Source organism: Balaenoptera borealis, assembly GCF_965194805.1.
Source record: "Balaenoptera borealis genome assembly, chromosome: 5".
Lineage (NCBI taxonomy): Eukaryota > Metazoa > Chordata > Mammalia > Artiodactyla > Balaenopteridae > Balaenoptera > Balaenoptera borealis.
Genome location: NC_138862.1, coordinates 1,406,611 through 1,430,840, shown reverse-complemented (window position 1 = coordinate 1,430,840; position 24,230 = coordinate 1,406,611). Strand labels below are relative to the sequence as shown.

General features: G+C 51.0%; 1 protein-coding gene across 10 annotated transcripts in view; it reads left to right on the top strand.

Annotated features, from left to right (window-relative positions):
* Positions 1-24,030, top strand: part of ADARB1 (adenosine deaminase RNA specific B1) — a 117,029-nt gene extending 92,999 nt beyond the window's left edge. For 5 of the 10 annotated variants that reach the window (XM_082393753.1, XM_082393748.1, XM_082393751.1 and 2 more), the window contains 2 exons: positions 19,101-19,235; positions 20,084-24,030. In XM_082393753.1, coding sequence (XP_082249879.1) covers positions 19,101-19,235; positions 20,084-20,498 — 550 coding nt within the window. In that variant the 3' untranslated portion in view covers positions 20,499-24,030. Of the gene's footprint in view, positions 1-2,273; positions 2,456-2,977; positions 3,071-19,100; positions 19,280-20,083 lie in introns of those variants that run through there. The other 5 variants (XM_082393755.1, XM_082393754.1, XR_014245131.1 and 2 more) reach the window with 4 other exon arrangements.
* Positions 24,031-24,230: the final 200 nt, after the last annotated feature.

Genomic DNA, 24,230 nt, shown 5'->3' with positions numbered 1-24,230 from the left:
GAAGCCCATCCTCCGAGAAGTGACAGAGCAGGAGGGATTGCCTGTGTGCAGACGCCTGTGTGCAGGGGCGCCAGCACTGCAGCCCCTGTGAGGCGGGGTCGTGGTGTGGGGCCCGTTTCCAGGCTTCACAGGGGGCTGCCCTGGGGCGGCGGTCTGCAGGGCGCACACCCTACGCGTGCACGTCCTCGCTGTTCCCTGGGAGGCTCACTGGCGAGAGCTGCAGCGGAGTGGCCGGTGCGCCAGGCCATTGCCCACCAGCCAGACCATTGCCCACCAGGGCCTCCGCAGAGCAATCGCGCGCCCAGAGTTCTCCGCGAAGCATGTGTTCAGAGCTAATGGCTTGTGAAGAGTATAGGTTTCCGCAGGATCGCTGTTTTCAAGTTTGCCCCAGGGGTCTGAATTCAGCTTAGTACGGCCTAAACCCACAAAGAAGCTTCTGATTTACATAAGAAAGGGTGCCCTGTGGTTTTTGTAAGCACCGAATCTTTCATGCTTTTCCTCGCTAGATAGGAAAACCTGTGTTTTCATTTCCTCTTTAGAGGGTGGGAGGGCTGGGATGTAGGAATCTGAGGATTTGTCCATTCAGCACGTATTGATCTGTGTATGCCAGGCGCGTAGGTTAAGTGCTGGGGTATTTCCAGTGAACTAAACAGACCAGTCCCCCGCCACGTGGAGTGCATGCACAGGAGGGCGGGTGGCGGCGCACGGTAAGTGCTGCAGGAAGTTGGGGGGGGGCCAGGTGGGCTCCGGTGGCGGCTGAGGGAGGGCCGCCACGAGAGGGACTCTGCAGAGACCGAGGTGGGGGCACTGCGGCCGCACAGCCTAGCATGGGGAGTGGTGGGGGGAGGTACCAGGCCAGACAGGCTGGCGGGCACCGGAAAGGTGGCACTTCCTGGGGAGAAGATGGGGTGGGTGGGAGGGTTTGCGCTGAGGAGTGGCCTGGCCTGGGTTTCCACAGGGTCACGCGCGACTGTCCGGCAGGGGCCCCGGGGGTGGGGGCCGTGTTTGCTGGGCTCCCCGTGGGAGGGGGCGGTGAGGTGGGCAGGGAGGTGACCTGACCCGGGTCCAGCTGCGGCCGTGACGGCGGCCCCTGATCTGTTCCGAGAGGAGGTCCCGCAGGTTTGCTGGCCGCAGGCCGGTGACAGGTTTGGCCTGAGCCGCGGAGCACGGGCTGGGCAGCTCAGGAGTTTGGGCCGTCCGCCCCGCTTACTGGCGCGGATCCACCAGGCACCGCGGTGCAGCTGGTGAGAGTGGACCCGGGCAGGGCCGGCCGGGGCTCTGAGGGCGGAGCCTGGGCCTTGCCTTCACGCCCCAGTCCTGTCAGGGTCTGGCGGCCCCCAGGCCTCAGCCCCGTCCCCACGTACTGCCGACACGTGCCGTGCGGGGGCAGCTCCCCTGTGGTCTGGGGTGCGGACCCGGTGGGCCCTGTGCTGGGCTCCCCGCCTGAGATGCAAGAGCCCCCGCTGCCCCTCCCCCAGGGCCACCCGGCCTCCCCGTGGCTTGCTCCCTGCCTGGCCGCGTCCCCTCCGGGACCCTCCCTGAAGTCGGCACCCACCCTCTTCCTCGGGGACTCTGCCTTCCCTCACGTTGATTTCCCTCAGTTTTTAATTCTTGGTTCGCCTGTTTGCCTTCTTGCTGCTTGTCCCCGTAGGACGGCCCGCTGGCTCCAGGGGCGCGTGGGCTGCGTCCCTCAGCTGCCCGGACTCAGCGCCCGGCAGCGCGGGTGCTTGGACGTGGACTGCCACGGCCGGGAGAGCGGCCCTCCTGCTGTGTGTAGGGACTCGGGCAGCGGCGTGTCTGTGAGGTGGTGTCAGAGCGAAGCCCTGGAGGGTTGGTGGTGTGACCGGGGGGCCTCACACACGCCAGCCAAACGCAGGGTCAGGGCGGTCAGCCCCGCCGCCAGGGAGCAGGAAAAAATCAGTTCCCGGCCTCCGGGGGCTCCTCTACAGCTACCTCTGTATTTATTAGAAGTAATAAAGATTTATTTTTCCTTTTGATTTTTCTCACCAGAAACGTGGCTCGTTGGTACCTTTTCAGAGCTAATCTTCAGTAAATGTGTCATCATGGGAAACATAAAGGCAAAGATCGTGCCTGCAGAAGATAATTTTTAAGCAGATTTTAAAAAATTTCCAACTGCGAAGTGGGTTATTTTTAACCGCTGCCCTCTTGCGGTTGGCTGACAGTTGCACAGAGTGAGCGGGCCGCGTAGGCACGCCGCTGTGGAGGGCGCGGGCCGGGGCGCCGCACTCAGGGGCCTGTCCCTCTGCCTTCAGGTGGAACGTGGTGGGCATCCAGGGCTCCCTGCTCAGCGTCTTCGTGGAGCCGATCTACTTCTCCAGCATCGTCCTGGGCAGCCTCTACCACGGGGACCACCTCTCCAGGGCCATGTACCAGCGCATCTCCAACATAGAGGACCTGCCCGCCCTGTACACCCTCAACAAGCCTCTGCTCAGCGGCAAGTATCTCCGGGGCGGCCGCCTTCCTCTGTCCCACGCACCGATTTTGCAGCCTCTGAGTCTTAGGAGGGAAGCACCAGAGAGAGGCTGCCCTGAGGCTATGGGGGAGGCCGGGCCGGAGCGGAAGGCGATGGGTCATTTGAGTGAGTCCCTCGAGATTACTCTCTCTAGCTGATTGAAAACCTTGCCATTTATGGGGAAACTAGAGCCCAGGCTCGGCACCCGCGTGCTTTCCTTTCACCCGTACTGGCGTGTTCAAGTCCTGTGTCGGTAGCAGAGGCTCACAGATGCTGTGAAGGTCCCGCAGGCAGCGGCCGCCCGAGGTGAAGCTGGGCCGGGCCCGCGGGGTACGTCAGCACCGCGATGAGCCCTGCAGGCGGCCAGCGCTGCACTCCCGGGCCTGCTGGCAGAGGTTGGTGGTGGGGTGTGAGTGCCCGTGACGAGCGGTGGTATCTCTCAGTGGGGGCTTGCCCCTGCCCAACGTGCCCTGTGCTACCAGTTGTTTGTTGTTTCTCTTTTAGAGTGTCAGTGGCTAACAGTAAAGTGAACAAGAGCTTTTGAATTCAAGGGTCCTAACTGCTCAGGTCACCTTTATTTAAAAGGACACAGTTAAGGTATTTTTATCCTTTTGGAAATATCGCTTTACCTACTTTTTTAAGCTAGAACTAAAACTGTAACCCTGAACTAGAATGCCTCTTGGTGTGCGTGTGTTTTGCCGTGGTCTGTGGTCTTGCTACTAGCCCATCTCTAACTAAGCAGAGCAACGTGGAACTTTATTTGAAAGCATATCTCTTAGAGCACATGAATTACACAGGAACGGAGAAAAACAAAAGTTGTTTTGGATCAAACTTTACAGCTCTCTAACTTTAACCGTTATCTTTTAAGAAAAAAAAAAAACAGACTGATAGAATTTGATGGCTGAAATTGTAGCACCCACACCCATTGAACTTCCACTGGTAGATACGACATAAGTGTACTTTGGTGTGTGTTGGCGTGTAAATTTCTCACGAGTCAGAAAATAATTTTCCCTGCTTAGTCTGTGTTCTACATTTGAGGAGAGAGTGCTTTGTTTCATTACAGCCGTCACTTGTCTCTTACGTTCATAGCCACTGAAAACATCGTGTGTGAAACACGCGGCGTACAGGAGGTGCTCAGAAATCATTGCTGGCTAGTGCCCTGTTGCGTGGTACTTACTAAGCACTATCGCTCCACCACTGCAGCCTAAACAGACAGAACCGTTTCGCTAAAGGAATATTCCAAGGTGTTGAAAGGATAGCTCACCTGTGAAAGTCAAATGTGTTTTATCACATCATAGGTATATGAAGTGCATCTGTATCTGTGAAAACATGTGGAAAAATAGTGTTTCAGTTGGCACTGCACCACATATATTTGTTAAAAACGTGAAATTATAAATAAGGAAAGAATCTGCTCTTCCTTCTTCCTCCCCGGTATCATCTCTGACCCCAAAGCCTGGGGCCCACAGGTACCACGGCGGGTGTCGTCACAGACGAAAGGATTCGAACAGCGGAAGTCTGGGGGGGGGGGTGTCAGTGTCTTAAGGTCTTGGGAGGCCACACTCCTTTGAAATGGGCCCCACAGCAAAGCCTTCAAAACTTTCTCACAGCGGGTCCCGCAGTTAGTAAGTGCCCGGGACAGGGGAGCACCCAGCACGTGTGGGTGGTCCCATTCTGGTCCTCCGGCTGTGCACACGTGGTGCGCATCTGCGTGTTTAACAGTTCGCGTCGTGTTTGTCGTTCCTTTTTCGCTTCACGGTTTATCGCAGATCATTCCCACGTTGAAAAGAGAACGATATGTGACTGCAGCGAGAGAACCATAGTGTCAGAAGGGAGCAAGGAAAATGGACCTGAACGCCGTGCAGAGAGGCTGACGTAACTAAACAAGGTTTCCTGGAAACCAGAGCAAATCTAGGTAGACTTATTTAAAGATTTAGCAGTGGGCTGTTTTTGAAGATGCTGTCGAGGTTAAAATGAGAATTTTATTTTAATTTCAGCATAAACAGCGTGCGTTTACTTTCAGAAAGAATTTCTTGGTGGTGAGCCTTTGCCTTGGACGCTCACGTGATGCTCTTCCCTGGCCTCCTGAGCTCTCTCATTTCTCCTTTTCAGATTAGTTTCAAATCCAGCACCTGCACGTTTCAGGACAGTTCTGGCTTCCCCACTGGACCCCTGAGTCTGAGCTTCTCGACTGGCCCAGTTTGCTGTCCAGGTGCACTGGGAGAACTCAAGAAGAAAGACCAAGGTGCTGGACTGGCCCGGTGCACCAGCTCCAGGGGCCATGGTCACAGCCAGGCTGCCCGGGGTCACGGGGTCACGGGGTGAGACCCCCCACAGTGCTGGTCTTACTGCCAGCGATGTCACAAAACAGGAGCACACAGAGGAAGAGGCCAAGATGGGGAAGCAAGGGTGTGAGCTCACCTCCCCGTGAGCTCCACAAAGAAACCTCCACACCTGGAGCAGTCCTCACTGAACACTAGCTGGAAACTGGCAGGAGGATGGCTGTACAACCAAGGCTGCAAGAAGGAGACACACGCAATTGGGTGGGACGGGAAGAAGAGCAGCGGGTCGGGACCTGTGCCCCCGGGAGGGGACTCAGAGGAAAAGGGAGATCGCGGGGCCGACACCAGCCCTGGGGAGTGAGTCGTGAGAGCCACAGACAGGGCGTCCTAGTCCTGGGGTCCTGCGTGTAGGAGACAAGCCTCTTGTTCCTTGGAGAGCCGCTGGGACAGATGGAAAGGCTGGAGAAGCCTGGACTCCCCGCTGGTGAGGAGCACGGGTGCTGGCTGACCCCAGGCAGGGAGGGGAGAGGTCTGCCTTAGCGTCTGCTTCTGTTCTGCGCTCCCCAGCCTGAGCTGAGCGACCACTCTGGCCCTGCCCACTCCACACCACACCTCGGCACTGGACCTAGGGCAGCCAGGACCTGGGAAGAGACTTGATCTGAGGATGCACAGGTGACCCAGAGGCCTGGGGTGTGGTCTGGGTGGGGTGATGTCAGCCACTGTAGGCGCTTACTCAGGTGGCCACCTGAATTCCCATGACCGCCTCGGCACAGGCCGCAGCCCAAGCTGAGTGAACACCCCGGCCCTGCCCACCACACTCCACAGCACAGCACTAGACGGGGGAAAAGATGTGACCATGGGCTGCGTCTGAGCAGAGCTGCCGACGCCTACGCGGGCAGTGCGTCAGACCTCTGTAAGCACACGAGCCCCTTTGGCTTCAGCACTCCCCTCCCTTGGGGCAAAGTACTCAGGGCAGGAGACAGAAAAACACACACTTCAAGGGCACAGAGCCAACTCGAGCCCAACCCTCAGGGCTTCCGCTCCAGCAGCTTGGTTGCTGACCTCACCCCTGACAGTGTGGCGATGGCCACTGAGCAGAGAGGAGGTCCCACCTCATACCCCGCCCCGCACAGGCTCTAGCCCCTCCATCTCCAGCCACATCCCCTACCAAGGTGACAGTGGCCCGCATACCCTGAGGAAAGATGTGACTGGTGTCCACATCAAATCCAGCTCTCACAGCAAAGACACTGGGCAAACAGTCTGCATAGTGATGCCCCCACATGGGCTCATCCCTTGAGGACCACCATAGGTAACTGCTTCAGGTAAATGCATAGAGACAGGGAAAGTTAAATAAAATGAACAGGCAGAGGAACTACTCTCCATTGGAAAAAAGAAAAAACCCCAGGAAAAATAAATAATGTAACAGAAATAAGCAATTTACCAAAGAATTCAAAACATTGGTAACAAAAATCCTAACTGAGTTAGGGAAGAGGATTGCTCTAAACACAGATCTTCTTAATAAGGAACTAGAAAGTATAACAAAGACCCAATCAAAAATAGATAATTCAATATCTGAGATTAAAAAGCACTCTAGAAGCCACGAGTAATAGACTAAATGCCACAGAAGAACACATAAGTGATCTGGAAGATAGAATAATGGAAATCACCCAATCAGAACAGTAGACAGAAAGACAAATCAAAACAAAACCAAAAAACGAGGAACATACAAGATCTCTGGGATAACATCAAACATGCCAACACTCGCATTTTAGGGGTTCTAGAAGGAGGAGAGAGAAGGGTATCAAAATTATGGCTGAAACTTCCCAAACCTAAGGAAGGAAACAGATATCCAGGTACAGGAGGTGCAGAGGGTCCCAAACAAGATGAACCCAATCAGACCCACACCAAGATATATAATTAAAGTGGCAAAAGTTCAAGATAATGTATTCTAAAGGCAGCAAGAGAAAAACAAGGAGTCAGTTACATGGGAACCCTGATAGGTCTGTCAGCTGATTTCTCTGCAGAACCTTTGCAGGCCAGAAGGGAGTGGCATGATATATTCAAAGTGCTGAAACCTGGGATACTCTAACCAGCAAGGTTATCATTTAGAATAGAAGAAGAGATAAAGGATTTCTTAGACAAGCCAAAACTAAAAGAATTCGACAATACTAAACTTACCCTAAAAGAAATGTTGATGGGTCTTCTCTAAATGGAAAAGAAGTAAGAATATATAGGAAAGAGAAGATCCCAATAGGAAAGGCAAATATATAGTAAGGATTGAAGATCACTTAAATAATCCAGTATGTAATTAAAAAACAAATGTAAAAGCAGCTGTGACTACAATAAACAGTAAAGGGATAAATATGAAGATGTGAAATGTATCAAAAATACAAAATGTGGGGGAGGAGAGTAAAAAATGTAGCTCTTTTAGAATGCATTTGAACTTAAATGACTCAGTTTAAATCAAGTAGATACGATTATGGGTCAACATATAGGAACCCCAAGGTAATCATAAATCTAAAACCTACAGTAGGTACACAAAAACCAAAAAGAAAGGAACCCAAGCATACTACTAAAGAAAATCAAACCACACAAGGGAAATGAAAAGAAGAAATGAACAGAGAAGAACTACAAAAACAACTGGAAAACAAGTAATAAAATGGCAATAAGTACATACCTATCAATATTTATAGTTTAAATGTCAATGGACTGAATGCTCTGATCAAAGGACATAGGGTGGCTGACTGGATACTAAACAAGACCCTTCAATATGCTGCCAATAAGAGACTCACTTCAGGGTAAAAGACACAGACTGAAAGTGAGGAGATGGAAAAAGATATTCCATGCAAACAAACGACAAGAAAGAGGAGATAGCAATACTCATATCAGACAAAATAGACTAGAACAAAAGCTATAACAAAGACAAAGAAGGGCATTATATAGTGATAAAGGGAATCAATACAAGAAAAGGATATACTGTTCCTTAACATATACACACCCAATACAGGAGCACCTAAATGTATAGAGGAAATACTAACAGACATAAAGGGACAAATTGACAATAATACAATAACAGTAGGGGGCTTTAACACTCCCCTCACATCAATGGACAGATCAAACAGAAATCAATAAGGCAACAGTGGTCTTAAATGACACAATAGACCAGACTTGGTCTTGGACTTGATTGATATCTAGAGGACACTACATCCAAAACTAGCAGAATACACATTCTTCTCAAGTGCACATGGAATGTTCTCCAGGATAGATTACATACTAGGTCACAAGAAAAGCCTTAACTAATTTAAGAGGATAGAAATTATACCAAGTGTTGTTTCTGACCACAGTGTTGTTTCTGAAATAACTGTTGAAAGAAAAACAGGAAAAGAAGAAACACGTGGAGACTAAACAACATGCTACTAAAAAACCAGGGGGTCAATGAGGAAATCAGAAAATACTTCAAGACAGATGAAGATGGAAACACAACTTCCCACAACCTATGGAATGCAGCAAAAGTGATTCGAGAGGGAAATTCATGGCAATACAGGCTTTCCTCAGGTAACAAGAAAAATTTCAAGTAAACAACCTAGGCTACCATCTAAAAAAATTACAAAAAGAAGAACAAACAAAGCCCAAAGTCAGCAGAAGGGAGGAAATAATAAAGATCAGAGAAGAAATAAAAAGATTTAAAAAAAACAATTGAAAAGATAAATGAAACCAAGAGCTGTTTTTTTGTGCAGATAAACAAAATTGATAAACCTTTAGCTAGGCTTATCAAGAAAAAAAAAAGAGGATCCAAATAAATTAAGAAATGAAAGAGAAATACCAACCGATACCACAGAAATACAAAAAAAAATCATAAGAGAGTACTATGAATAATTATATGCCAAAAAATTGGACAATCTAGTGAGAAATGGTATGCCAACAAATTGGACAATAGTGAGAAATGGACAAATTTCTAGAAACATACAGCCTGGCAAGACGGAGTCAAGAAGAAACAGATAATTTGAGCAGAGCAATCACTAGAAGTGAAATTGAATTTGTAATTAAAAAAAAAAAAAAACTCCCAGAAAACAAAAGTCTAAGACTGGACAGCTTCACAGGGGAATTCTACCAAACTTACAAAGAACATACACCTATCCTTCTTAAACTATTCCTAAAAATTGAAGAGGATGGAACATTCCCAAATTCATTCTATGAGGCCACCATTACCTGATACCAAAACAGACAAGATACCACAAGAAAAGAAAATTATGGGCCAATATCTTTGATGAATATAGATGCAAATATACTCAACAAAATATTAGCAAACCAAATCCAACAATACATAAAAAGGATCATGTACCATGATCAAGTTGGATTTATTCCAGGGTCACAAGGATGGTTTAAAGGTCACAAGTCAATCAGTGCGATACACCACACACCACATCAAAAAAATGAAGGATAAAAATCACATGATCATCTCAATAGATGCAGGAAAAGCATTTGACAAAATTCACCATCCATCATGACAAAAACTCTCATTAAAGTAGGTATAGAGGGAATATACTTCAACATAATAAAGGCCATTTATGACAAGCCCACAGCCAACATAATACTCAGTGGTGAAAAGCTAAAAACCGTCCTGCTAAATGCAGAAACAAGACAATTATGCCCACTCTTGCCATTTCTATTTAATATAGTATTGGAAGTCCTAGCCACAGCAATCAGACAAGAAAAAGGAATAAAAGGTATCCAGATTGGAAGGGAAGAGGTAAAACTGTCACTGTTTGCAGATGACGTGATAATTTTTATAGAGAACCCTAAAGTCTCCACCCAAATAGTATTAGAACTAATAAGTGAATTCAGCAAGGTTGCAGGATACAAGATTACTATACCAAAATCATTTGTGTTTCTGTACACTAATAATGAAATATCAGAAAGAGAAAATTTTAAAAAATAATCCCATTTAAAATCGCATCAAAAAAGAATAAAATACCTAGGAATATACTTAACCAATGAGGTGAAAGACCTGAAAACTATAAAATATTGATGAAGGAAATTGAAGGTGATACAAAGAAACGGAAAGCTATCCCATGCTTTTGGATTGGAAGAATTAATATTGTTAAAATGGCCATTCTTCCCAAAGAAATCTACAGATATAATGCAATCTCTATCAAAATACCAATGACATTTTTTCACAGAACTAGATCAAATAGTCCTAAAATTCTTATGGAACCACAAAAGACCCTGAATTGCCAAAGCAATCCTGAGAAAAAAGAACAAAGCTGGAGGAATCACGTGCCCTGACTTCAGACTATATTACAAAGCTACAGCAATCAAAACAGTGTGGTATTGGCGCAAAAACAGACACATAGATCAGTGGGACAGAATAGAGAGCCCAGAAATTAACCCACACACCTACAGTTAATTAATCTTCAACAAAGGAGGCAAGAATATACAATGGAGAAAAGACAGTCTCTACAGCAAGTGGTGTTGGAAAAGCTGGACAGCCACATGTAAATCAATGAAGTTAGAACACACCCTCACACCATACACAAGAATAAACTCAAAATGGTTTAAGCACCTAAATGTAAGGCCTGAAACCATAAAACTCCTGGAAGAGAACATAGGTGGAACACTTTTTTTTTTTTTTAATAAATGTATTTATTTTATTTATTTGTGGCTGTGTTGGGTCTTCATTGCTGTGCGCGGGCTTTCTCTGGTTGTGGTGAGTGGGGACTACTCTTCATTGCAGTGCGCAGGCTTCTCGTGGTGGCTTCTTTTGCTGTGGAGCACGGGCTCTAGGCACACGGGCTTCAGTAGTTGCAGCACACCGGCTCAGTAGTTGTGGCTCGCAGGCTGTAGAGCGCAGGCTCAGTAGTTGTGGTGCACGGGCTTAGTTGCTCCGTGGCATGTGGGATCTTCCCGGACCAGGGCTTGAACCCATGTCCCCTGCATTGGCAGGCAGATTCTTAACCACTGCGCCACCAGGGAAGCCCAGTGGAACACTCTTTGACATAAATTATATGGTATTTTCTTGGATCAGTCTTCTAAGGCAAAAGAAATAAATGCAAAAATACATAATGGTACCTAATTAAAAGCTTTTGCATAGCAAAGGAAACCATCAACAAAGTGAAAAGACAACCTACGGACTGGGAGAAAGTATTTGGAAATGATATGACTGACAAGGGGCTAATAGCCAAAATATATAAACAGCTCATACAACTCAATATCAAAAAAACAAACAACCCAATCAAAAAATGGGCAGAAGACCTGAATGGACATTTTCCCAAAGAAGACATACAGATGGCTAACAGGAAAAGATGCTCAGCATCACTAGTTTTTAGAGAAATGCAAATCAAAACCATAATGAGGTATTACCTCGCACCTGTCAGAATGGCTGTCATCAAAGTCTACACATACCGAATGATGGCAAGGATGTGGAGAAAAGGGAACCCTCCTACACTGCTGGTGGGAATGTAAATTGGTGCAGCCACTATGGAGAACAGTACGGAGGTTTCTCAAAAACTAAAAGAAATAGAACTACCATACGATCCAGCAATTCCACTCCTGGGTATATATTAAAAAACCCAAAACACTAATTCAAAAAGATATATGCACCCCAATGTTCATAGTGGCACTATTTACAGTAGCCAAGACATGGAAGCAACCTAAATGTCCATCGACAGATGACTGGATAAACAAGATGTGCTATATATACATATATATGTCTATACACACACACACACGATGTAATATTACTCAGCCATAAAAAAGAATGAAATAATGCCACTTGCAGCAACATGGATGGACCTAGAGATTATCACACTAAGTGAAGTCAGACAAAGACAAATATTATATGATATCACTTATATGTGAACTCTAAAAATAATACAAATGAATCTGTACACAAACAGAAACAGACTCACAGACATAGCTAACTTATGGTTACCAAAAGGGAAAGGGATGCAGAGATAAATTAGGAGTATGGGAATAACAGATGCATACTACTATGTATTAAATAGATGAACAACAAGGATTTACTATATAGCACAGGGAACTATACCCAATATCTTGTAGTAACCTATAATGGAGTATAATCTGCAAAAATACCAAATCACTATGCTGTACACCTGAAACTAACATAATATTGTAAATCAACTATGCTTCAATTAAATAAATAAAAGTAATCTATAAAAAATTTTTTAGAGTTAAAAATAAGAGCTAACATCTTTCTTAAATAAACCAAATACATGTTTTTAAAAAAAAACAGTAACAAACAAGGCAGCGTCGGGGAGCGAATCGTGACGGATCTGGTCTGAGTTCCGAGGGTCTCTGGGGAGACGGTATGGGAGTCGGGTTGCGGGGCGTGGTGCTGTCAGACCAGGACAGAAAGCTGCACCGCCTGCCAGGGGAAAGCACGTGACTATTTATGATAATTGGTGAAAAGAGCTGATTTTGTGTCAAGACAGTGAAGCCTTAAATGAGAGAGAGAATATAAATACGAATAAGAATGAGTGTGTATGTGTTTTCCAGGCAGGAATAGGTGTGGATGTTTTTCTCCTTGCCCCGGTGTCTAGAATAGGGGTCCCCATGCTACATACGCATCTTTCTACGACAGAATGACCCCCCGAGGAAACAGGAGGGACCAGGTTTGGACCCGGGGTGTGAATTCTTCATTCTTCCTTTTGTCTCATATACTTTCTGGCCATTATACCTTCTCATTATTATTTTCTTCCCCTTACTTTTGCTGAGTTGATTAAATTGTCTTTTTCTCTTTTTTTGTGCTTGTGGTTTGGAAGTTTTAAAACTTATTTTGTTTTTCCCAGTGATTACCCTTAAATTTTTATTTATTTTTTTAAATTTATTTATTTTATTTATTTTTGGCTGCATTGGGTCTTTGTTGCTGCGCGCGGGCTTTCTCTAGTTGCGGCGAGCGGGGGCTACTCTTCGTTGTGGTGCTTCTCATTGCGGTGGCTTCTCTTGTTGCTGAGCACGGGCTCTAGGTGCGTGGGCTCAGTAGTTGTGGCTCGAGGGCTCTAGGTGCGTGGGCTCAGTAGTTGTGGTGCACAGACTTAGTTGCTCCGCGGTATGTGGGATCTTACCGGACCAGGGCTAGAACCCGTGTCCCCTGCATTGGCAGGCGGATTCTTAACCACTGCGCCACCAGGGAAGCCCACTCTTAAATTTTTAAAAGTGGTTTAAATATATTTGATTAAAATTTAGCATGAAGAATTAATCAGTATTTGTAAAGGTCACAGCTGGAGAAGAACTACAACCTCAGGGTTGTTTTCACTCCACGTCCTTCTCACCCTCATCCTTCTAGATTCTGATGTCATCTTGAATTTTACAAACTTTCAAAAAGCCCTTCTTAATAAGCCCCCCGGACCTATTATCAACAGTTGTTTGGACAGAAAGAGAAGAGATACACGTCCTCCTCTAATCACTGTTTCCTGTACCTGTGGGCTCCCCTCTCTTTAATTCCACACTCAGGTTTATTTTTCATTTTGCTGAAATATGTCCTTAATTTAGTGGACAGAGTAGAGTTGTTTGTTGATTGCTTCCTGTTTGATTTTTGGGAAAATGCCTGTGCAGGCGGTGCTCTGCGTCGGGTCGCACCTTCATCCGCTTGTCTGAGGACCGCAGACATCTCGAGCCTGGCCCTGCCCTGAGAACCCCAGCCATCCTCCTGTCTCCTGTGTCACTGAGCCACCTCGATTTTCTTTCCTTCCTGGGACCCCCTTTTGTTTTACCCTTGGAGCATTAAATTTATCGCTTTCCCCTAAAATTCACAGGTTTCAACACATAAAGCCTAGGTGTGTGGCCGGTTTTCCTTTTTCCTGCTGACGACTGTGAACGCTTTGATCTGGGTAATGGAGTCTTCAGGTCAGAGAGATTTTCTTCCATTTTATCCTTTGCCATTGTCTCCATCCTCTCCTGGGGCAGAGCTCACAGGTCTCGTCCCGAGCCTCCTGCTTCACTGGGTCCTTTGGTCTGCCCTGCTAGAGACCCCCCGATTTGCTCGCTCACGGCCGTGCCAGGGGCCTCGTGCTCTGAGGGACCAGCCTTTGATGGGGGGTGCTGTCGAGACCGCGTGGAGGCCGGTGCCCCGGGACCCACCGGGCGTTGTCATAGCTGTTCACTCACAGTCGCCTTCTTCTGGCTCTGATCCCCGTTCTGGGAGAAGGCGCCACGTCTCCAATTAGGTTTTCAGTTTGTGGCCGAAGAGAGAAACCTTCCGGTGACTGCACTGTCTAGGGACGCTTCCTGAGAGGGACGAGGTGTCCCAGGTGGAGTGGACGGCCAGTGCCTGTTGTGGATGCACGTGACCTCAAAGTGTGTTCTGAACACTTGAGAGCCTATGGGATGTGATTGGCCTGTTGCTTTTTAAAATCCTCTCTGTGTGGGTGTCTTTACCTATTTTATTGATGACACTTTTGAGGATTTTTCAGAAATAATTGTTAAGCTTCACTGAGCATCGTCTTCAAATCATATCTCGGGGCAGACACATCCTCCTTCCTGTCACGGAACCCGACCCCTCACACCTGCCCTTGGATCCTCCCCACCCCGTGCGGTGTGGTCCCTGTCACCCCTGCCCACCCGCTTCCAGGTGCTGCTGCAGCAGGGCCCCCGGAAGGTCATGCGCTGCTCAGAACATGAACCTGGCCCATAGTACCGCCCGCAGGACGCAAGCGCCGCGTGTCCCTCCGGGCGTCTGCCGCCCCCACCCCGCCCAGGTGTCCCCCTTTCCCTGCGTGTGCACCAGCAGTTGGAGTCCCCCTCTGGCTCCCCCAGGCACATTGGTGGGGAAGGGGCTTTCCCTTTCGCGCACCAGCCCTGTGCGTTTCTCGGGGCGAGGCCGGCTTGACCCCCTGTCGGTGTGATGGGCCTGCCTTCCGGCCGGCTCGCCAGCAGCACACACGTCACCTTCTGGACCAGAGCGCCTGGGTTCCTTCCCGGAGTGGGTGTTTTCGCCACCCCACCCTGGGCTCGTGTAAGAAGGGGGTCTGATTCGGCCCGAGGTCCCCTGCGCAGAGCCGTGGCCCACGTGGGATTGGGGAGCAGGAGGCCAGCAGGACAGGTGTGTGTGGCCACCTCGCCCTCACACACTCGCGCTGCCCACTGCTTCCACCCCCGCTCCGTCAGCTCAGGGGGCCTTTTTAACGAAAATCAGAATGGAAGTCTCGAAGGTGCTCTGCTCCAGGGGCTGCAGGCTCGGGGCTCAGGGCCCCGGCTACACGGCCCGTGTCACCATCACTGTCGGGTGCTGTGTACTCGGTTTCCTTCCACTTCAGCTCGACTCAGGTCTTTGTGTATGTACAGAACAAAGACCACTTTCAGTCCAGATTGTAACTACACATTTTCCTGACCATCTAGCAAGTGACTGGCAGTTTCTGTAACGGGAACCCATAGTCACCCTGGGTATCTGTTACTCTTCGTTATATATGTAATGCATTTGATTACATGTTACTATGTGAGGAATGTAGGAAGTACCTTTACAAGGGAAGTAAGAAAAATATCAGTGCCAGCTGAGTTTTCTAAGTTTTTACTTGTATCAGTTATTAGGCCAATTCACAGTTTCTCTGTACTTTTGCTCGAAAAGTTCTGATTCAGCACACTTAATTAACAGCAACAGAGGGACTCTCATTACCAGACAAAGTTGTTCTTTTATTGTTTTCTGCACCGTGGTCTGTGATTAACTCATTACCCTGGTTCTTGCTTTGCAGCCCCGGGAAGATAAGCTCCTTCTTGGTGTCCGTCCTACAGCAATGTTGGCCCCAGAGACTCAGAGAAATAAGCTCTTGGGCCCATTTGGGGCTCTCTGCTCCAGAAAAAGTGTGTGGTTAGTGTTGGAACCTTGGGCTAGCTATTTTCTTTTTGCCTTATTTTCTCCATTCTTGCTAAAGATGGTAGTTTACTCAGCTTAAAATAAAAAAAGAAAATTTGAACAATTAGTTAATTGACCATTTCTAGTTTTAATGCAAAATGTTGTAATTCTAAGGTTTAAGTATCATTCAACAGTAACCCTTGATTTTGACCTTGTTGTAGAAAAGTAATGGAATTGCAAAGGAAAATAGTATAAGCATTATCCATTTATTCATGAAAGATTCAATTCTCTTATGGTCACAGATTCCCCCACCAAATGTACCTAAACAGATTCCCCCCCTTTCCCCCCAAACCCCTCCCTGACTCCGTACTTGAAAGGCTGTGGCCTTGAATAAGCTCAGCGGCAGCTCGGTGACCTGCAGGAACTGACTGCACGCCAGGCAGGTGTGCTAGTGACAGCCGCCCAAGACCCAGACACCTGACAGAACTGCCGGTGGAAAACCCCAGAGCTCAGGGCAGGAGTATCCTGGCAGCAGAGTGAAACGAGGAGATGCTGAAATCAGGACTGCATCTAACTCCTAACAGGCTGGCTGTCCCATGCCCTGGGCACATCTAGGAGGAGGCCAGAGCTTCCTCCAGTGGGGTCCTGCCCGTGGTGAGGCTTCCAGGCAAGGGCCAGGCTGCACTCTGGGCTCTTGGTCAGAAGGGCCTTGGGTCCTGGCCTTTCCTCCAGGCTCTCGCTGCAATTGGAGGCCCATCCCAGAAAGAGGCACAAGAGGCCATGCCGACTGCCTCTATTAATCAGCCAAGATGTTTACTCACAAACACGAATGAACAGCCGCTGTCAAACTTTTGAGGAAAGTAAACACAAAAGAAGTGATCTATGTAAGAAAATAGAACAACTAAGCGGAAATGACTCCGAGAACAGAAGAGGATAGAAAGAATAAACCTTACTAATTTGTGGAGAGTATTTAGTAAGTATAGAACTCAAATATTAATTTGAAGGTCTGGGAAATACTCATTTAATGAATATCGAGGCAGGCAGCACCGGTCAGTGCTGTGGGGGGTGGGGGGGTCGGCACGGTGGCTGCCACGGGGGAGGGGCGGTGACAAGGAGAGGGCGCGGGGGGCCCCTCTGGGGCCAGAGGCTCAGTTTACTGAGCAGATGCTGATTACGGGTTGCTCACTCCGTGAAAAGTTGCACACTTTGTTATACTTCAGGTAAAACATTCATGGAAGGTGAAATAACTCAGCGCTCACGTCTTGGAATGAAAAAATGATTCAGCAGTTTAATGGAAAAGGCAGAAACCTTGAAGGAACCCTGAAGCTTTTCTCAGGACTGGGTCTGTCTCCCTAGGGGGCAGTTTCTAAATTGTCAGCCAGCTAGCAAGTCCCTGCGCTGAGCGCCGAGGCTGGCTGCTGGGGAAGGGGCAGCCCTGGGGCACGGATAGAGGGGCTGCGCTCGGTGCTGGCTTTGCTCTGAGGAGGATTCCCGTGGGCGGGCGTCGTGTACATCTGAGAAGGCAGGCGAATAGCCGGGCCTGGGGTCAGGAGGAGAGGCCGGCCAGAGGTCGGGACTGGCGGGGGGACCTGCGCCCCTGCGCCCCCTGCTCTGTCCACGGGGTGTGCGCTCCACCCGGCCTCACTGGGGGGAACTCTGACCCCTTCCACATTCAGACTCTTCTCTGTCTTTCGGGGGATGGTGTGAAGCCAGTCGGTAGCTGGCTTTGCCAGCTGGACCGCCTCCATGGCGCTCGGAGGAAGACCTCAGAGGTGGCCGCTGTGGCCAGGAGGACTTAGGTGTCCGAACAAAAGATTAGTAGGGACTAGGCAGTTCTGTGGTTGAATGAATAGAGGGCAGTGCACCTCTTTTTTTTTTATAAATTTATTTTATTTTTGTTTATTATTTTTGCCTGTGTTGGGTCTTCATTGCTGCGCACAGGCTTTCTCTAGTTGCGGCGAGTGGGGTCTCCTCTTCGTTGTGGTGCACGGGCTTCTTGTTGCAGTGGCTTCTCTTGTTGCAAGCGTGGGCTGTAGAGCGTGTGGGCTTCAGTAGATGCAACGCGTGGGCTCAGTTGTGGTGCACAGGCTTAGTTGCTCCGTGGCATGTGGGATCTTCCTGAACCAGGGCTCGAACCCGTGTCCCCTGCATTGGCAGGCGGATTCTTAACCACCACGACACCAGGGGAGAATGCACCTCTTAATCTGCACTCCTTTTGTGGACAAATCATCATTTTTTAAGTGTCCATTTAGTGACCCGAAGTCACCCTGCGATTCATGTCAGAAGCAGGTGAAGCAGGTGTGTTGTAGAGCAGGGGATCCAGGGTGTGGTCCTCCCGGCCCGAGCGAGCTCCGCTCTGTGCCCGAGGCTTGTACCCCGCGTGGGAGCCCCCCACCTCCGCCTGCCCCTGGGAGAAGCCCTGGGCGACCATCCGCGGGTCCCCCCATGGGGCAGCAGCTCCCCGCTGTGTCCGTGGGGGTGGGGTCTGTGTTGAATGCCAGGGCCCTTTAAGAAGCCCCGGCCAGCGCTGCTAACGAGAAGCTTCTCCATCACGTCAGGATGTTAGTTCAGAACCAACCACCCCCTCCTCCTGCGACCAGCCAGTGAAGGGGTAAAGGGGCGGCCGGACAGAGCGGGTGCCCACTCCCTCCCGCGCACGCCCTGGGGGGAGGGGAGCATGGACATCCCATTAAGCGTGTATCGTCCCTTTAAGTGAATTTCCCCGAGGTTGGTGGCCTGTAAACATGAATTTTCTTTATTGTCTTTTCATGCTGCTTTCAGATGAGCTGCTGTTTTGCCCTGAAGAAGTGAGGCTTCTGAGCAAGGCCTGGGCGCCAAGTGTGGGCTGCCTGGACCTGCTGTCCCGGCTTTAACGTTCTGTGCGAGGGAGGAGTAGATGGTCACCAAGAGCGAGGGCCGGGCTGAAGCCCCCGGGAGGGTCCAGGTGCGGGCCAGCTGCTGTCGTAGGCGCCGTGGCCTTGTGTCTGCCGTCTGCGGGGTTGAATGACCGGGCTGTACACGCAAGGGGGTCGGGGAGGTGTGCATTCAGTCCCCGGCGGCGACCTGAGTGTGTCCAACTTTCAGCCCCAGGACATGAGCCTCGGTTGGTCAAGACAGGAGGGTTGAACCCTGCTGAGAAAGCACCAGCACGCTCGTACACGCTCCTTGAGAGTCGGGTCTCCTGGATCGTTCGCGTCTTGCGTGTGAGGCGGGGGCCTGGCCCCGGCGGGCGGCGTCTGAGCGCCAGGCACGCTAACAAGGAGCACGGTCGTGTGGGACCCTGAATCACTCCCGGAAGTGGGGCCCCTCTACGCCCAGGCGTCTAGAGATTTGGCCCCGAGTGAGCTCAGGCATGCGTGAAGTCTCGGGGTTAGGGGTTTCTGCGGGCCCACCCGCCTCCCTGCACAGACGGGTGTGCTCCTGGGCGGCAGGGACTGGGTGAGCTGCTGGGAGGGCAGACGCGCCCGGCCGGCCACTGTCGGGCCGTGTCCCCGCAGCACCCACGCCGGGCCCCGCGTCACCCGCCCCCGTCTCGTTGCAGGCATCAGCAACGCGGAGGCGCGGCAGCCGGGGAAGGCCCCCAACTTCAGTGTCAACTGGACGGTGGGCGACTCGGCCATCGAGGTCATCAACGCCACCACAGGGAAGGACGAGCTGGGCCGCGCCTCTCGCCTGTGTAAGCACGCGTTGTACTGTCGCTGGATGCGTGTGCACGGCAAGGTACTGAGGCGCCCTTCCCCACCAGCCTGCCCGGGCGGCCGCCCCACACCTTGTCTCTTCTGGGTGCTCTTGGCTGACAGTCTGGCCCTGGCTCCTCAGATTCAAAGCAGGCTCAGCCCCCCTCCCCCCAGACTCCCACCCACCCCCGCCGGAACCCGGGACTCGGCGCTCCTGCGGAGTCCTCCTCGGGGCCCGCAGCTCCGGGGCGCCCTGGGTTCAGACCTGTGTGTTTAGACGGCTCTGGTTGGGGGCTGGGGGTTTTGCAGCAGCGCGACCCTTCTTCCCCACAAAAACTCTCCTCTAGTGAGTCAGAATGTTACCGGTTTCCATTTACTTGTAAGTCGGGTCAGTAGCTTTTGTTTGTGATGGGCAGAGGTTGCTGCGTCCCTGTGGCGGGACCCTCACCCGCGCGGGGGGCCTTGGGTAGCTGCCCTGCTGATTCTAAGATCTGCACAAAAATGGGTGGGAGGAGGTGGGGGGGCCTCGAGCTCTGCCCGTGACCAAACGGCAGAGGTGTTGTTTGTTACAGACCTGCAGGTGTGAAACCCGACCTTGGAGTCCGCTGCTGGCCAGCAGCTCCTGTCTGTTTAACCTGGAAGCTGCCACTTGGGGCTGAGGATGCAGGCCCTCAGGGGGTGTCCAGCGTGGCTCTGTGTGACACGGTCCCCGGGGATGGCACTGTCCCTTGGTTCCCCCCAGAAGCAGCGCCGTTTGAAACGCCGTTTTTTGAACATCATACTGAGTTTCATTTTCTACCGTTATTGCTTAAACAGTTGCACTTGTTTTTTTTTAATCTTTTTACAGGTTCCCTCCAACTTACTGCGCTCCAAGATCACTAAACCCAACGTGTACCACGAGTCCAAGCTGGTGGCCAAGGAGTACCAGGCCGCCAAGGCCTGTCTGTTCAGAGCCTTCATCAAGGCCGGGCTGGGCGCCTGGGTGGAGAAGCCCACGGAACAGGACCAGTTCTCACTCACACCCTGACGGGCGTGCAGCGCGGCCCCAAACCTCGCAGCTGAAGCGGGGCAGGTGTGGGATGTGTGGGAGCTGGGCACGCGGCACCGTCCCCAGGGGCAGGCGCATGGGGCGCGGGGCGCAGGGTCTGGCGTCAGGGTCCCGTGTCACCACCTGGCATCTCTCTACAGCAGCGTTCCCCCTTTTGAGTCATCCAGTGACTGCTTTCAACCTCAGTTTACATTTAGAAGTTGAGTTCTACTGAGTAGGGCTTCCTGAAGTTTAGGAAAAATAGAAATTACTTTGTGTGAAATTCTTGAATAATTAATTTATTCAGAACTAGGAATATGGTTTATAAAATAAGAAATAACTATGTCAGGTCACTCTTATGCCACATTCTTTTAATTGCAAAGAAGCATTTATATACAGAGGGAGTGAGGAAATAGATAGGAAGCAGCAACCTAAAGAGACTGTACCCCTGTCCACACGTAGGTCCCTGTTCCCCGTAGGCGCCTCCCCGGGAGAGAACTCCCCTCACGGAGCCCAAGTCCACGGCGCAGCGACCCGTGGTGTGGCGCATGGGGTCGCGACCGGGTCCCTGCAGCCTCCAGCGTCCTCTAGAAGTTTCTGTGCTCCTCGTAGGACCATATCATGGAAAATCGTCTCTCGGTTGACTTCTAAATAATCAGAGGTCAAACATGGTCAGTAAGCCTGGCCATTCATTTGGGTTTTTTAAGCAGTATTTAGTTTTTAGGGACTAGACGGGGTCCACGGGGGCTACTGCACAATAGATAACCTCGAATTCCCTCTGGGCCTTCCTCTGAACCTCCTGGATGTGAATGACTGTCCCAAGATCTTCACAGGATGGAAATAGAGCTAAGTAAGTAGGTATTCATTCTTGGAAAATGCCACTTAAGGCGTATTTTCTAATTATTCTTTCCAGCTTTATCAAGGACATGTTTGAAGTTTAAGTGTTCAGGCTGAGAGCTGGCGAGACAGTGTGTTGCTGGTGGGGTCTCGACCAGGTTGGGATGTTGATGTCACGGCAGGGAAGCGGGTGGTCTGGAGTCGGGGGTGCCCGGGACCCTGCTCAGCACCCCACAGCACACAGGCCAGTCCCAGGCGGGCTGAGCGAGCCGGGGGTCAGGGCAGGCGGGCAGGTGGGGACCCTGGGAGGCCGCCCCACCCTGACGCAAAGGTCCACACCACGCTCCTCCCACTTCCATTCAGGATCAGAGAGGAGCTTCGTGCCCTTTGCTGAGTCAGCACCAGTTCCTGGTTCTGGGGGGTCTTGGGGGTGCCATAGGCAGAGAGGGCCCTCCAGCCAAGTCCAGGCATCAAGCTGTGTGCCTGGGTGTCCCGTGTCCTTTATGGGCTCAGAAAACTCAGAGCAGGAGCAGGACGGCCACTGGCACTTTGGCCCAGACCCCGGGCGCTCAGAGTGGGAGACGTGGTCTCAGAAGGTCATGTCTCCAGGTGTCTCCTCGCGTCCACACGGAGACTTGAGGTGCTGCGCCCCGTGGGCGCGTGCAGGGCAGGGGGGAGGGGGCCACACTGCCGGGGCCTGGCCGGGTCAGAGGACGAGGGTTGCCCACACCACCATCTCTGCAGGGCGTTTTCTTGTCCCGACCCCGTCGGCACAGGGCTCGGGCCCGCGTGGCCCGGCGGGGCCTGCTGTGGTTTCACCCAAGAAAAGAAAGGTGTCTGGTGGCGCGCCCCGACCACAGCAGTCTCCTGCACACTCAGAAAAGACATCTGTGAGTCCCTGCATTTTTATTCTTATCTCTATAAATGGTATTTTTTCTAATGGGGATTGGGAGATGGACTTAGTTTTTAAAAAATATGTGGATTTTGGTTACAAAGTCCAGAGGAATGATACTGCACATGCACACAAGCAATCCAGGACGCCCGGCCCCCCCCCTCTGTCAGCCGACTGTGGACCTGAGCACGATCCCCCCGCCATGCCCCCAGCCCAGGTAAACGAATGCCTTCCTGTGTGGGTCCGTGCCGCGTGGCTGTGCCCTGCTGCCTTTCCCGGCTCACACGTGTGCGACCGTCCAGGACGGACCTGATGCGGGGCTCCTGCCCCGAGAGCACCCGGGCCTGAGGAGGGTGCTGGGGAGGAAGGCAGCCAAGGGTCGCGGGCGAGGGGGGCTTTGGGACCCCTGGGCGGCAGGACCAGGCGGGGCTGCGGGGAGTCGGGCTGGGGCAGGAGGCCGGCACAGCCCCTGCTCCCGGGACAGGGCAACTGGCACATGCCTCTGTAAGCAGGAAAAAGGAGGAAACGCTCACCCCGCAAAAGACAAATCAGGGAGCACAGCCCGCCGTGCATCACCACGCGGGCATTTCCTTGGGGTGTCGTTTTGCATCCAGGGTCCTTAATCTGGGTTTTAGAAACTTTGGAAATCTGACACAACCAAGCCCTTGATCTTTTGAGAAAATTCTTAAACTTTGAGGACATTTTGACCGGTGGGGTTTGGGAGGGTTTCTGTTCTGTCTCGTCGGCTGAGCCTGTAGTGTGTGTTCTGCAAAGACACTGGCCCTGCTGCGGTGCCTGGGCCCACTGGGTAGCTGTCCTGCTGGCAGGAAGGTCCGCCACAGAGAAGTCTCATTTTGTGACCCGAGCCAGGGCTTGTGGAGAGGGTGGCCAAGGTGGGGGCTGTGATCGCTGGTTCCTCAGCCCTCACCCCTGCTTGGGGTCGGGAGGCCTCACCTCCTCCCCGCAGTTTGACTCTGAGTCTTAATGGGGCTTTTCATCATCTTTTTCTATTTGGAGATTTTTATTATAATCAAAAACAGTTATTTTATTTTAAAATGTACAAGCCCACATTTCACAAGGTATTAACTTCTCTGGAATTTATTTTTGATGAATAATTTTGTTGCTTTCCAGGCTATAGAGTCCCTGCTTTCCTTGTAATTTCACGTGGCCGAGCCTCCCAGTCTCCTGGGGTAGGCAGGTCCCAGAATGGAATTGGTGGGTGCTGGGAGGGGGGAGCACGCCCTGCCCCTTTTCTCCAGAAACAGACAAAAAAGACAGATGGGTTTTTTCCATTTCCAAAATATTTTACACCAAAATGTAAGGTCTGCCCCAACCAGAAATTTGATCCAGCACGAGAAGTAAAATCAGCTGGCATTCCCATCTCTAAATTCTGTGAAATTAGTGAATCTCTCAAAAGGTTTTCTTTTTATCAAAACTGTACGAATGGAAAGAGCGGAGTGTTTGTGATCGTGTGAGTCTGGCTTTGCGTGTCCTCGTCCCCGGCGTGTCCTGCGACCGTCTCTCCCTGGCCAGAGGCCGGCCCGGGGCACTGGGGTTCTGTGTCCACATGGCTGGGAGGGAGCGGCTCTGACTTGATCTGACTCTGAGCTCCTGTTTCTGGCAGCGCGTCTGCGCGTCCTCGTTCAGGGTTTGGGGGTACATGCCCCCAGCCCCGAGAACTCTCATTTTGGCCACGGCTTGGGCTGGCGTTGCATCACGGACCCAGTCGTGAACAGTTAAAGGCGGTCTGCGGAATGTTCGTGGAATGAGCCCCAGAAGCTGTTTGCTTCTCCAACTTTGGGTTATATGCTTTTAATTTTATCCTAGAATTCGGACATTTCATATGAATGTAATTCAGCCGAGAACGCTGTCACTAAGGCACACTCCTCGGTGTCCCCTGTGTGTCCAGTGATGTACAGGCCACACGTGACCCCCTGCATGAGCTTCCTCCTGCACCAAGACCAGCCAGAACCGAGCATGAGACCCTGTCACTCAGACAGAGGACTTGAGATGTTCTCAATAAAACCATGTTTCACTACCGCAGCCTCGCTGAGATTCTCTCTCCTCCCTGGTTGTTTCCCTCCTTGGTCCGGAGCAGGGTTTGGGAAGGTGTGGATGGGCGCCAGCCGAGGGCACTGGGCCGACGCTCCACTCCTGTCATCTGTGCGTGGCTCTGAGCACCTCCCCTAGGGCTTGGGCCCTCTGATTCCCACCCCCCCCACACGTGGGTTCCTGGCA